At 42.9% G+C, this 15,591-nt stretch overlaps 1 protein-coding gene across 1 annotated transcript in view; it reads right to left on the reverse strand.

Moving 5' to 3' along the window:
• Positions 1-15,591, reverse strand: part of PIK3AP1 (phosphoinositide-3-kinase adaptor protein 1) — a 217,479-nt gene that overhangs the window by 184,745 nt on the left and 17,143 nt on the right. Inside the window, exon 2 of the mRNA XM_060192851.1 lies at positions 6,189-6,605. Within this exon, the coding sequence (XP_060048834.1) occupies positions 6,189-6,605 (417 nt within the window). The remainder of the gene's footprint in view (positions 1-6,188; positions 6,606-15,591) is intronic.

The raw sequence follows: 15,591 nt of genomic DNA on the forward strand, positions 1-15,591 counted from the left end.
TTTATTCCCTTTTGTCACCCTTGTTCTTTTATTGTAGTTATTATTGTTGTTATCGATGTTGTCACCTGCAGACCTGCTTCACCACTTGTGAAGTGACCCCCCCTACAGGTGGGGAGCTGGGGCTTGAACCGGGATCCTTACGCTGGTCCTTGCGCTTTGTACCACAGCTTAACCCACTGCGCTACCCTGTTTTTTCTAAACAGATGAGAAAGTAACCGTGAGGCTAGTGCTGGGCCAGCCTCGTATCAGTGACCTCCTGTCTCTGCTGGTAGCTTTTCTTGACCTCTCCAGCAGGAAGACACCCCAATGCTGCTCAGAGGCATAGAATGCTGGATTCTGAAACTGCGTTTAAACTTTGAGTTAGTGATGAACAAGACACTGGAGCATAAGTACAGCTGTTGCACCTGCTTCCTGCAGCTCCTTTGGAGTGTGGATTTGGTGACCAGCAGCAGCCTGCCACAAGGCCCCTCCCAGGTAACCTCTCCATCAGAGGTAGCTGATCCTCAGAAGACCTTCTCAAGCACGGGAGCCAGCCAAGACACCCTGATAGCCTGGAGGGCTCTCTGGTGGATGAAGGCATCCTTCACTCTCCACTCCTTGACTTCCATGGGTTTTGGACTTGTGCAGCTCCAGCTTGCTAAGCCAGCTCTCTGTCATTAGGTGATGACTCTGTTTGGCTTCTGGCCACAGGTTTTTCTTCTCCTTTAAATTCTACTGATGGGTGTCTAAGGCCCAGGCCCTAGTCCAGCTAGCTTCTGGCCACAGGTTTTCCATCTAACCACAGGGTCATATCAATAGATGCAGAGAAAGCCTTTGACAAAATACAACATCCCTTTATGATCAAAACACTACAAAAAATAGGAATAGATGGAAAATTCCTGAAGATAGTGGAGTCTATGTAGGGCAAACCTACAGCCAACATCATACTCAATGGTGAAAAACTGGAAGCATTTCCACTCAGATCAGGTACTAGACAGGGCTGCCCACCATCACCATTACTATTCAACATAGTGTTGGAAGTTCTTGCCATAGCAATCAGGCAGGAGCAAGGAATTAAAGGCATACAGATTGGAAGAGAAGAAGTCAAACTCTCCCTATTTGCAGATGACATGATAGTATACACAGAAAAACCTAAGGAATCCAGCAAGAAGCTTTTGGAAATTATCAGGCAATACAGTAAGCTGTCAGGCTCCAAAATTAACATTCAAAAGTCAGTGGCATTCCTCTATGCAAACACTAAGCTAGAAGAAATTGAAATCCAGAAATCAATTCCTTTTCTATAGCAACAAAAACAATAAAATATTTAGGAGTAAACCTAACCAAAGAAGTGAAAGACTTGCATACTGAAACTTATGAGTCACTACTCAAGGAAACTGAAAAAGACACAAAGAAATGGAAAGATATTCCATGTTCATGGGTTGGTAGAATTAACATCATCAAAATGAATATACTACCCAGAGCCATCTACAAATTTAATGCTATCCCCATCAAGATCCCAAGCACATTTTTTAGGAGAATAGAACAAATACTACAAATGTTTATCTGGAACCAGAAAAGACCTAGAATTGCCAAAACAATCTTGAGAAAAAAAAAACAGAACTGGAAGCATCACACTCCCAGATCTCAAATTGTATTATAGGGCCATTGTCATCAAAACTGCTTGGTACTGGAACACGAATAGACACACTGACCAGTGGAATAGAATTGAGAGCCCAGAAGTGAGCCCACATACCTATGGACATCTAATCTTTGACAAAGGGGCTCAGACTATTAAATGTGGAAAGCAGAGTCTCTTCAACAAATGGTGTTGGAAACAATGGGTTGAAACATGCAGAAGAATGAAACTGAACCACTGTATTTCACCAAATACAAAAGTAAATTCCAAGTGGATCAAGGACTTGGATGTTAGACCAGAAACTATCAGATACTTAGAAGAAAATATTGGAAGAACTCTTTTCCGCATAAATTTTAAAGACATCTTCAATGAAACGAATCCAATTACAATGAAGACTAAGGCAAGTATAAACCTATGGGACTACATCAAATTAAAAAGCTTCTTCACAGCAAAAGAAACCACTACCCAAACCAAGAGACCCCTCACAGAATGGGAGAAGATCTTTACATGTCATACATCAGATAAGAGTTTAATAACCAACATATATAAAGAGCTTGACAAACTCAACAACAAGACAACAAATAACCCCATCCAAAAATGGGGGGAGGACATGGACAGAATATTCACCACAGAAGAGATCCAAAAGGCTGAGAAACACATGAAAAAATGCTCCAAGTCTCTGATTGTCAGAGAAATGCAAATAAAGACAATAACGAGATACCACTTCACTCCTGTGAGAATGTCATACATCAGAAAAGGTAACAGCAGCAAATGCTGGAGAGGGTGTGGGGTCAAAGGAACCCTCCTGCACTGCTGGTAGGAATGTCAATTGGTCCAACCTCTGTGGAGAACAGTCTGGGGAGATTACAGGTCTAAGTGCTATTTCTGTATCTGAGAGGCAAGAGGAAAAGAAGGAAAGACACCCAGAAGTTGTAATAAGTGTTGCTAGAGCTTAGAATGGAAGTGAAGGCAGGGCCTTAGAAGTGAACTGAAATGGGACATATATATATATATATATATATATATAGAGAGAGAGAGAGAGAGAGAGAGAGTGAGAGAGAGAAAGAGAAAGAGAAAGAGTGTCAACACATATCTATGACCTTAGGAGAATTATGGTGGTTACCAGTGGAGGAAGACTGAGGCACAGAACTTTGGTTGTGGGAGTGGTATGGAATTATACTCCTATTATCTTATAGTCCTGTAAATCACTAATAAAATAAAATTTAAAAATTTGCCCAGAGCAGATGACCCCACCAATGTGTCCTGGAGTTCAGCTTCCCCAGAGCCCTGCCCCACTAGGGAAAGAGAGAGGCAGGCTGGGAGTATGGATCGACTTGTCAATACCCATGTTCAGCAGGGAAGCAATTACAGAAGCCAGACCTTCCACTTCTGTATCCCACAATGTCTCTTGGTCCATGCTCCCACAGGGATAAAGAACAGGAAAGCTATCAGGGGAGGGGATGGAATACAGAGTTCTGGTGGTGGGAATTGTGTGGAGTTGTACTCTTATCCTATGATTTTTGTCAGTGTTTGCTTTTTATAAATAAAAATATATAAAAGAAAAAGAAAAATGAAATAGAAAAAAAATTGCCCAGCAAAAAAAAAAAAAAATCAATGTCAGCACATCAAATCAGTGGTCTGATAAAGAGTAATTATAGACATATCAAAAGCAAACCCAAGTCTTCCTGGCACACAGATACCTAAAATTCTGAAGTTAACAAAGCCAGCATCAGATAATAGTATATTATCTACAGACATATGTCAGTCATCCTCCTCTTCCTCCTTCTCTTCTTCCTCCTCTTCCTCCTTTTTTTATAACTCAAATCATTTTGTTTGTCCCAACATATTGATTGATACCACACTGCAGAAATTTTCCATATGCATCTTATTTTTAATCTCCCATTAAAATAAATCCCTTTCTGCTAAGAGATTATTTGTTCTCAGAATGGAAACACCACTGAAAAATACTTTATTCTTTCAGAAATACTTGAAGGTTTCACAGCATACTGAACCATAATCTTGGGTACAAAGTAAAGTATCACCAGCAATCAATTTATCCAGGTATCCAACACACCCCAAAATAGTTAAAATTCCTTTTGTCATTTTATTTCTTTTTTTTAAATTACTTTTATTTATTTTTTGGATAGAGACAGCCAGAAATCTAAAAGTAAGGGGGAGATAGAAAGGGAAAGAGACAGAGACACCTGCAGCACTGCTTCACCACTTGCAAAGCTTTCCCCCTGCAGAGAGGGAGCAGGGTCTCGAACTCTGGTCCTCATGCATTGTAACATGTGCACTCGACCAGGTGCACCACCATCCTGTCCTTCCATTTATTTTTCTTTAGATGGTATGTATGTAATGTATATTTTATCCAGAATACTGTTCAATTCTGGTTTCTAGAGATGCAAGGACTTAAACCTGGGACCTCAGAGCCTCAGGCAGGAGAGTCTTTTTGCATAATAATAACGCTGTCTCCCCTGCCCCCATGCAATATTTGAAAGAACAATTTGCTAAAGCATACTGTCTGATGTGCCAGTTCAGAAACTATACACATCTACAGAGATTGTAAGGACTACTATAATGGTGTAAGCTTATTCGCCAGAACAACTAGTTGTTGATCAGTTCTTTGTACGCTTAAACAGTTCACAACCCCCTCAAAGCAACTGTGTACTTCACACTACCTTCTGAGCTTAAAATGTATAAACCCTGGAAAAATTACTAATCTAGGTTCCAGGCAATGCAGGTGAGCTCTCTTCTGCCAATGTCAATCATTAAGATAACAAAATGAGCTGAAATTCTACTGTTAAGGGATTCTATCATACTTACTGGTTTAGAGAGGTCCATTTTTGAGGGGGGAAGAAGTCTAGGTAGCCTGGGAGGTAGTGAGCACAGCAGAGGACTTGTATGCTTGTCGTCCCAGGTTTGTACCCCAAATTTAATGCCATTTATGTTAGAATGGTGCTCTGGTCTTTTTTCAGTCTCTGTCTCATTCTGTCTCTCTCCAAATTATATATATGATTTAAAATCAATAAAAATTAGTGGATTCTTGATTCAGGGCATCAGATAAGACAGGGGTATATGCACCAAATTAATACCCAAGTCACAAGAGGGATACCTGAGTAGCTAAAAATTATATTGTGGTTTTCTAATTTCTCTTTGCTAGCATCAGGGATATGACAGCTCCAGGGCAAGAGGAAAGAAGAAATATACCAGCTAGCTCATAGCCCATGGGGGAGGCAAAAATAGTGAACAAAAAAGAGGAAGAAAAGTTGTAACAAACTACAACTTTGTCTTCCGTTACTGTTAATCAGAGTACATGTCACACTTCCTGAGGCCACTGATGTCATTAGACCCTGGCAGAGGGGATAGGGATTTTTTTTCAACTTTTTTTTTTTGGCCTCCAGCGTTATTGCTGGGGCTTGGTGCCAGCATTACGAATCCACTGCTCCTGGAGGCCATTATCTCCACTTGTTGCCCTTGTTGTTGCCCCTTTTGTGGTTGTTATAGCTGTTGTTGTTGGACAGGACAGAGAGAAATAGAGAGAGAGAGGATGGGGAGACAGAGAGAAGGAAAGAAAGATAGACACCTGCAGACCTGCTTCACTGCTTGTTAAGCAACCCCCCTGCCAGGCTCCTGGTGGGAAGCCAGGGGCTTGAACTGGGATCCCTAGGCCAGTCCTTGCACTTTGCGCCATGTGCACTTAACCCAGCCCCCTTTTATCAACTTTCAAAGGAGAAATGTGGACAAAAGATAGAAGCTAGAGGTGGGTATTTATCAACAAGTCACCCCAAAGTAGCACCCTTTCAAAAAAAATGTAGGGTCACATGATAATAAAATTAAAGTAGCCTTCAAGCAGGAGGCTGGCAGTCACATGCCTCACACCTCCACTCCTACTATCTTCTTCATTTATTTTTATTTTATTTAGTATATTACCAGGGCACTGCTCAGCTCTGGTTTATGGTGGGGTCAGCAATTGAACCTGGGACTACCATGACTAAAGCATGAAAGTCTGTATGTAAACCAACATAAGGGGGCGGGTGGTGATGCCCTTGGTTGAGTACACACATTATAATGTGCAAGGACCGGGGTTCAAGCCCCCAGTCCCCACTTGCAGGGGAAAAGCTTTGTGAGTGTTGAAGCAGTGCTGCAGGTGTCTCTGTCTCTCTCCCTCTCTAGCTCCTCTACCCTCTTGATTTCTGCCTGTCTCTATCCAATAAATAAAGATATAATAATATTAATAATAATAATAAACCACTGTGCTATCTCCCTGACCCTCACCTCTACTGCCTTCTAAACTGGAAGTGTGTCCTCTTTCTTTCAAGCAGTAGAAAGTTCTATAGAATGATCTTTTGTTAGAGCAATGTAAAGCCTTAAAACTTAAAAACTTAAAGCAACGTAAAACTTAAAAATTAATAAATACCACCAGGGTTCTTAAAGTGAAGTCTGGCTCATTCAGAAATATAAATGATTTGCATATATGTGATTAGTATATTGCAAGGCAACGTCTCTCTTGCAAAGCCCCATGCCTGCATGAGCCATGTTTCTAGAGCCTGACTTCAGAAGAGAGCTTTACCTTCAGAAATGACTTTCTTCACAGCTGCTACATAAGTCTCCGGTTCATCATCACAAGTGAGCTCCTGCCAATGGGCCCAGTCAGGAAAGAAGTGCAGGAACTCCTCTCTGTCTGGCACCCCACAGAGCAGCCGCACCACTCTGTGTGGTGGATGGAAGGCCCTTTGCAGCAGGGGCAGCAGTGCTGGCTCATAGAAGCACTGCACCATCTCCTGGGACAGCAGCACCAGGATGCAGCGTGCGCTGAGGAGGAAGCTCAGGTCCTCTGCCGAGAAGGAGACATCGGGGCCCAGTCTATAAGTCAGTGTCTTCTGGCCACGGACCTGCCGGCTGGACAGGAAAAGGTCCTGGAGGTACTGGCACCATTCCTCAGCATCTGGGCTGTAAGTGATGAGGATGTCACATCCTCCAATCACCCCTGTGCAGGAATGAAACACAGAATCCAGTTAGTACCCCTTTTCTCCTCACTCACTTTCTTTTTTTCTTCTTCTTACTGGTTTACTGTCAACAGTAAAATGCAATAGTTGGTACATGTGTAACATTTTTCAATTTTCCACATAACACTCTAACCCCCTACCTAGGTCCTCCTCCGCCATTATGTTCCAGGAGCTGAACACTTCCCCACCGCAGAGTCTTTTACATTGGTGCACAATCCAGTCCAAATTCTGCTGTGTTTTCCCTTCTGTTCTTATTTTTCACAACTTCTGTCTATGAGTGAGATCATCCCATATACATCTTTCTCTTTCTGGATGACCTCACTTAACATGATTCCTTCAAGCTCCATTCAAGATGAGGTGAAGAAGGTGAATTCACCATTTTTAATAAATTTCTTCCTTTCTTCTTTTCTTTCTTTTTTTTTTTTTTTTTTGACCAGAATACTGCTCAACTCTGGCTTATGATGGAGGCTGAGGATTGAACCTGGGACCTTTGATACCTCAGGCATGAAAGCCTCTTTGCATAACCACACATAACTGATGAAGGATGGGATGATGAAGGCAACAATTAATAATTTAATAATATTTTATTAAAAATAATATATTCCAGTGTTGTTCTTCCAAGCACACTGCCTACAAACTCATCCAATCATCACAGCAACCTTACACATAGGCAAGTGTGACCATTCGCTTCATTTAAATGATGAGACAGTTGGGTCAGCAGAATAGCTCCCCTGAATGGTGCACTGCTTGGCCATGTGTGCAGTTAAGCTCCCTCTGCTTGGGTGGAAGCTTCAGTGCTGTAGATTCTCTCTGTCTCTGTCTCTCTCTTTCTATTGGGAAAAGCTGGCCTGGAGCGGTGAAGTCCCAATGATGATGACAAAGAAAGAAAGGAAGAGGGGCCAGGCAGTGGCACACCTGGTTAAGTGCACACACTACAGTGTGCAAGGACCTGGGTTCAAGCCCCTGGTTCCCACCTGTAGAGGGGAAGCTTCACAAGTGGTGAAGAAGGGCTGCAGGTGTCTCTCTTTCTCTCTCCCTCCTCCTCCCCTCTCAATTTCTCTGTCTCTATCCGTAACTTAAAAAAAAAAGAAAAGAAAATGGTGAAATCACCATAAAAAGAAAGAAAGAAAGAGATGAGAAAATTAAAAATTCAGATGAAACAGGCTAAGTAATTTACCAAGGTCCTTAGTGGCAGAGTTAAAGTTTGATTTAGTTAGTTGGCCCCAGAACTTGGCTTTTTCCTATATGACTGGTTACAAACACAGATCTGGAATCAGCTAATCAGATCAATATCTACTGAAGAACTAACTGTGTAACCTTGGGCAGGTAAGTTACTCACATATTCTACCCCTTGGTTTACTCACTTGTAAATGGGAATATAGTCATACTACATACCTACCAGTGTCTTGTGGAAACGGAATTAGATTATTTCATGTGATGTGTAGGTAATAAATCACATCTGTTGTTAAAATTTTCGGGAAGGCTCTGGCCGGGCCGGCTAGCTTCACGGTGGTGAACAGAGACGCGGAGACAACGGCTGGGCAGGGCAGCTGTATTTCTTTATTCAGGAACAACGATTCACAAACTAAGACAAACTAATCACCAAACAGAACTCGGCTGTCTCTTTGCGGCGGCGCAAGCACTCTTTCTTTTTCTCTCAAACTCAAGAACCCTCTCCCTTACTCTCGAACTCAGAAACTCTCGCACTCTCGCACTCTCGAACTCCGGAACTCAGGAACTCTGTCTCTCGGGAACTCAGGAACTCTCGGACTCCGGAACCCTCTCCCAGGGTCCCTTGGGGTGGGGCCAAGCAGGCCCGCGAAATTAACAGGACTCATCCAATTCTCTTGGAGGGGGAGGGCTAGAACAAGCCAATGTAAAGCATACGACAATTCCCCCTTTTCTTTTTAACTAAATGACTATAGTATCAAGGGTGTGGGGTGAACAGAAACATATATAACAAAAACCAGCATGTTGCCAAGGGAAGGCCTGAGGGGGCCATATCTGAAAAAAAAAACATTTCTTGCCTCTGGGGGGCTACTTGCCTCGACGGGCATTTGCATGGGGGCGGGGAACGGCCTAGGGTCCCAAAGGCAGCTGGCTGCAACTTACTTACTATGAAACAAAACTTGTTATTAGCATATCTACTGCACAATCTAACATTTCTAATAGAGAAGGAATTTGAGACTTTTACATATCAACAACGTCTTTTAACCTTTTGTTACACCCATTCAAGATGGAGACACACCCTAGGTGTGGGCCGGAGAGGAAACCTCAGGCATGAGAATAATTAGCATAGCCATTGTGCGATCTACCATTTCTAATAGAGAAGGTAGTGTTTTACATATCAACAAGTCTATTTAACCTTTTGTTTAGACCAACTTAGTTGAAATATATTGATTGTTAACTAATTTCTACCTCAGACTTTAAATGTAAGTTAATTTTTATCTTTATGAGAATTACGTTGAAAACCTTTTTCATTTATCTTTGACTAGTAAGAATTTAGCCTTAAAGCTACTGTTTACCAAACTTTAAACATACACATAAACATAGTCATTAATACACGAGGAGAGAAACCTTTGTTACGAAGACATGTCATTTTAAACACGAATTTAAATCTATATTGTCTTAGTTGTTGGGGGGGGGTTCACCATCCGGAGGTGGCTTCCCGCGCAGCTCCACTTCTAGGAATTGCAGGTTGCGATCTCTGCACAAATCTCTGCGTACTCCAGCTTGTCTGTCTTCAGACCGGACCGGCGGCTGGAGATCTCGTGTGCCCAGTTTTGGCAGGGAGCCCGGGGGTCCGGGAGGCCCGGGATGGTTCCAGAATTCATAGAAAGAGGGCAGGCAGGCCATCTTTGTAGAAGGCGTGGGCCTAGGTGCCCAGGGGTGGCGGCCATGATAGAACGCCACGGCCCTGCCCCATGGCCCTGTCATGTCTGCTGCCCTGTTCGCAGTGGCCGAGCAGCGTGGAGGGATCAAGCGTCCAGTGCCCTGCACCACGCGGTGGAGAGCCGGCTCCTGTGGGCTGGCCTCAGGCTCCAGCATGTTGGCATCGGGCTCCAGCATGTTGGCCTCAGGCTCCAGCATGTTGGCATCGGGCTCCAGCATGTTGGCCTCAGGCTCCAGCATGTTGGCATCGGGCTCCAGCATGTTGGCATCGGGCTCTAGCGTGCTGGCATCGGGCTCTTGCATGGTGGCGTAGGCCTCCTGCGGGCTGCGGGGCTGCGGGGCTGCGGGCGCAGTGCGCGGGGTTGTCTGGGCGCAGCCGGCTGGCTGGCTGTTTGACCAGGTGGAAACAGCAGCTCCGCGCCTTGCCTCCCGCCCGCTGGCTCTTCCCGCTGGCTGTTCTGAGTTCGCCCGAGCGAGTGGAAACCACAGAGTGGTCCAGAGATAAATGTTCCAGAAACAGCAAAACAGTCTCGTGAAGAAAGAGCAGAGGCCTTTGGAGATCTCTTCACAAGCAGAAGAGAAGGCCATCGTGCATAGGTAGCCAAATTGTCTTTACTTATCTGAGAGATGCGCAGGTCAGGTCCACGTGGGCGCCATTTGTTGTTAAAATTCGGAAGGCTCTGGTCGGGCTGGCTTGCTTCACGGCGGGTAACAGAGACGCGGAGACAACGGCTGGGCAGGGAAGCTGTATTTCTTTATTCAGGAGGAACTATTCATAAACTAAGACAAACTAATCACCAAACAGAACTCTGCTGTCTCTTTGCGGCGGCGCAAGCACTCTTTCTTTTACTCTGGAACTCAGGAACCCTCTCCCTTACTCTCGAACTCAGAAACTCTCGCACCCTCGCACTCTCGAACTCCGGAACTCATGAACTCTGTCACTGGGGAACTCAGGAACTCTCGGACTCCGGAACCCTCTCCCAGGGTCCCTTGGGGCGGGGCCAAGCAGGCCCGCGAAATTAACAGGACTCATCCAATTCTCTTGGAGGGGGAGGGCTAGAACAAGCCAATGTAAAGCATACGACACACATCTTCCAGTTTTCTAAGTTTGAAGAAGCTAGGCTCTTAACCTTAGTGTTCTCACCATTATGTGTCACAATTTCTCTGCCAATTCACAAACTTTTATTGACAAATTGAAAGGAATAAGTCAGAAAAATGGTCACACAATGCAATAGAAATCCACCACTTGGAATTCTACCACTTGGAAAAGGAAACTAGGGGTGGGGCAGGTGGTGGTGCACCTGGTTAAGCACTCACATTACAGTGTGCAAGGACCCAGGTTCAAGTCCCTGATCCCTATCTGCAGAAAGGAAGCTTCATAAGTGGTGAAGCAGGGCTGTAGGTGTCTCTGTCTCTCTCTCCCTCCGTATATCCCTACCTCCTCTCAATTTCTCTCTGTCTCTGTCCAATAATAAATCAATAAAATGTTTTTTTTAAAAAAGGAAACTGAGGTGCTGAGTGGTGGCACACATGGTTGAGCACACAAGTTACAATGCACAAAGACCTGGGCTTAAATCCTTGGTCCCCATCTGCAAGGGGAAAGTTTTACAAATGGCAAAGCAGTACTGCAGGTGTCTCTCTGTTCCTCTGCCTCTCTACCTCCCTCTTCCCTCTCTATTTCTGACTGTCTCTATTCGATAAATAAAAAAAGGTAATTTAAAGTTTTTTTAACATTTAAAAATAGAAAGAAAAGGAAACTGGGAAGGCCAAGCGGCGGCGCACCTGGTTAAGCACACACACTACAGTGCGCAAGGACCCGGTTCAAGCCCCTGGTCCCCACCTGCAGGGAGAAAGCTTCACAAGAGGTGAAGTAGAGTGGCAGGTGTCTCTCTGTCTCTCTCTCCCTCTCTATCTCCCCCTCCCCTCTCAATTCCTCTCTGTTCCTATTCAATAATAAATTTAAAAAAAATTTTAATGAAAAGGAAACTGGGAAGTTTATGAAGCTTAAGAATCATCAAAGTAAAAAAAAAAAGAAAAAAAGAAAAAAGAAAAGGAAAGAATCATCGAAGTTGTGGACTGTCACAATTAAATGTCATTCCTGGACCACACTGCATAGTTCTGACAATTGGCTAAAGGCAGGACTGGGACAAGACTGCTAGAATCTAAACGTGGAAGGAATCCTCTTTTCTACCTCTGCCCAACACCATATTCAAAATAAAACAACACATATAACATTATCCCAGCACGATTTTGAATCCCCCCCCCCCCAGGATAACAGCACCAATTTTTTTTCCCCCTCCAGAGTTATCACTGGAGCTCGGTGACTGCACTATGAATCTACTGCTCCTGTCAGCCATTTTTTCCCACTTTTATTGGATAGGAGAAATGGAAATTGAGAGAGGAGGAGAAGATAGAGAAGGGGAGAGAAAGATAGACACCTGCAGACCTGCTTCACCGCTGTGAAGAGTCCACCCGCTCCTCCCCACAGTTGGGGGAGCCAGGGGCTCAAACCGGACCTTGCATTTCGAACTATGTGTGTTTAACAAGGTACGCCACCCACCCCTCCCACCCCGCCACCCGAAATATTTTTAGATAGCGAATAAAACAAATGTTTGGAGTTTCTTTTTTGGAGACCCAGCTGTTTTGGAGCACTAATTCTCTGCTAATACAAAGCCTCAATGGGCTATTAATATGAGGGAGTTGATCTGCACCAGGAGAACATTTGAAGGGAAGGTGAGAACATTGCAAAAGTCAGTAGTAGGGGCCAGGTGGTGGCACACCTGGTTCAGCACACTACAGTGCACGATCACCCAGGTTCAAGCCCCTGGTCCCCATTTGCAGGGGGAAAACTTCAGGAGTGATGAAGCAGGGCTGTAGGTGTCTCTCTCTCTTTCTATCCCCCCTTTCCCTCTCAATTTCTGTCTCTATCCAATAATAATTTTTAAAAAGATCATTTTTTAAGTCAGTGGTAGATGGCAGTACGGAACTGGAGAAAAATAGCCAGCAATTTTGCTGACACATGTGTGGCTCTGTAGAGAACTCAGTTCCAAGTATAATCTGTTTCCTCAATTGGAAATGAAATAATCCTTTACAAGAATGCTTACTCTGATCCCAGCGTTTATACAGAATAGGAACAAGATTTTCATACCTGAGTTTCGTAGACTTTTATAAAACAAAATATTCGCTAATTGGACTTTTTTTCTTCCCTGTGTAGTATACTTCTTTTACCTCAATGGGGAAACTATTTCAGGATAGGGGTAGATAGCATATGGTTATATAAAATGACTCTCATGCTTGAGGTTCCAAAGTCCCAGGTTCAATTCCCTGCAAGGCCATATGCCAGAGCTGAGCAGTGCTCTGGTAAAAATAAATAAATAAATAAATAAATTTTAAAACAGAAGTAATTTCAGTAAGGCTACCAATAAAATGGACATCACTACTTGTCGAGGAGAGCTTCCTGAGAAAGCAGAATTTACCTCTTTTCTTACCTCCTTCCTGGAGACTGGTTTATATTCCAAGGTAAATATTCATTTCACTGTAATGTGTTACTGCATATAAGCGTGTGTGAACATAACCCAGTCCATCAAGTAGGTAATGTATAAGAATTACATTTCGGGGGTTTCCCAGAAGATGGCGGACTGAGAAGCTGCTAGTGGCTGAGCTCTGACCACATCTCCTGGAAACGGTAGGATTTTCTGCCTTTAGCAGGCCAGCCAATAAGGGGTCCTAGCGGTGACACCAAGGAGGTGACTATAACTTAATTTGGGTTAAGAATTAGAGTAGGGAAAAAAGGGGAAAAAAATTTTTTTCTTCCTTTTAATTTTCAAGCATACCTCCTTCCCACACCACCCCCATAACCAATCCCTGGGGACCAGCTCCTAGCAGGGGAGGGGAGCTCCTTTTCTTTATCAAATTCCTGCCCCACCAGGAAGTATCATTAATTCTAAGTCTATACCCTTCTGAAACCTCTGGCCTTTTTTCTCTTTCTAAGTAGCCAACCCCCCCACCTCACCCTGCATAGCTAATTAAATAATTAAAAATAAATACAAAAAAAAAACCTTTCCTTTCACTGCCCTTTTATGACTGTTCTTTTTCTTATCTTTTTCTTTTTCTCTCTCTCTCTTTCTTTCTTTTTTTTTCTTTTTCTCATTCTTGTCATCCCTTCTTCCTTAATCCTACAGCTTCCAAAGTCACAGCCCCCAGCCCCCACACCACAGTGTGCTTTTTTGAATTCACTGATACACATTTGGGAATTTCCTTTCACTGCTCTTTAATTACAGCTCTTTTTCTTATTTTTTCCCTTTTCTCTCTCTCATCTCTCTCTCTCTCTCTCTCTCTCTCTTTCTTTTTTTAAATCTTGTCATACACTTCTTCCTTCTTCTTTGCCTTTCTGAATTTGTGAATTATTTTGGGGAAGAAATCTGACTCAGAGTGGACTCTCTATATGTGTATCTCTGCTCTGGTTCCCTTTCCCCTCTTGTTACGCCTAGAATATACAGTGGATAGTAGATTTGCATAACTGTCTATTCTTGCTATCCTTTCTTTCTTTTCCCTTTCTTCACTGGGATTTGGTTACTATTTTTTCATGGATTGGAGAAATTGTTTGGCTAACTGGAAATGATTAAACTACTTCAATACTTGCTTCAGTTGCTACTGTAATTCCTGAGGTTGGTGAGTGCAATTGTCATAAAGGTATTTAGTACAGTGTTACTTGTACTCAAGACACTACAACTGAGGAACAACAGAGCATTAAAAAAAAAGGAAACACAATAATCAAAAAAATGGGTAGATCAAAAACAAATAAAACTGCTACTCCAATGAATGAAGACAAGAGCCCAGAAGAAACTACAAATCAGCCAGAAGTAACCATAGATAAGAAAAGTATGCAAGCAATAATAAACTTATTAATCACAGAAATGAAAACAACATTGGAGGAAAGGAATGGCAGTATTAGGGAAACAACAGTTGAGACCCCCAAGGAAAATACTGATTATCTTGAGGCAATTAGAGAACTGAAAGCTGAAATAGCTGTAATGAAGAAAGAAGCTGAGGCAAGGGAAAGCAGACTAACAGAAGCAGAAAACAGAATTAGTCAGACAGAGGATGAGTTAGAGAAAACTAAGAAAGAGGTGAAAGAGCTTAAAAAGAGATTGAGAGACACTGAAAACAACAACAGAGACATATGGGATGATCTCAAAAGAAGTAACATTCGTATAACTGGCCTACCAGAGGAAGAAAGAGAGGAAGGGGAAGCAAGCATTCTAGAGGAAATAATAGAAGAAAACTTCCCAGACCTGAATAACAGAAAGGACATCAAGATTCAAGAGGCCCAGAGAGTACCAAACAGAATCAACCCAGACCTGAAGACACCAAGACACATCATAGTCACAATGAGAAGAAGTAAGGATAAAGAAAGGATCCTAAAGGCTGCAAGAGAGAAACAAAAAGTCACATACAAGGGAAAACCCATAAGATTATCTGCAGACTTCTCCACTCAAACTCTAAAAGCCAGAAGGGAGTGGCAAGATATCTATCGAGCCCTGAATGAAAAAGGGTTTCAACCAAGGATAATATATCCTGCTAGACTTTCATTCAAACTAAATGGAGGGATAAAAACCTTCTTAGATAAACAACAGTTAAAGGAGGCAACCATCACCAAGCTGGCCCTGAAAGAGGTTCTGAAAGACCTCTTATAAACAAGAACATCACTATAATACTTGAAATATATCAGAGCAAACAAATTTTTTTTGAACAATGGCACTACAATACATTAAATCCATAATATCAATAAATGTCAATGGCTTAAACTCACCCATCAAAAGGCACAGGGTGGGGGGATGGATCAGAAAACATAACCCAACCATATGCTGCTTGCAAGAATCCCATCTGTCACAACAAGATAAACACAGACTTAAAGTGAAAGGATGGAAAACTATCATACAGGCTAACGGACCACAAAAAAGGGCAGGAACAGCCATTCTCATCTCAGACACGATAGATTTTAAATTAAATAAAGTAATAAAAGATAGGAAAGGACATTACATAATGATTAGAGGATCAATCAGCCAAGAAGAC

The sequence above is a fragment of the Erinaceus europaeus genome, chromosome 1, assembly GCF_950295315.1.
Source record: "Erinaceus europaeus chromosome 1, mEriEur2.1, whole genome shotgun sequence".
Lineage (NCBI taxonomy): Eukaryota > Metazoa > Chordata > Mammalia > Eulipotyphla > Erinaceidae > Erinaceus > Erinaceus europaeus.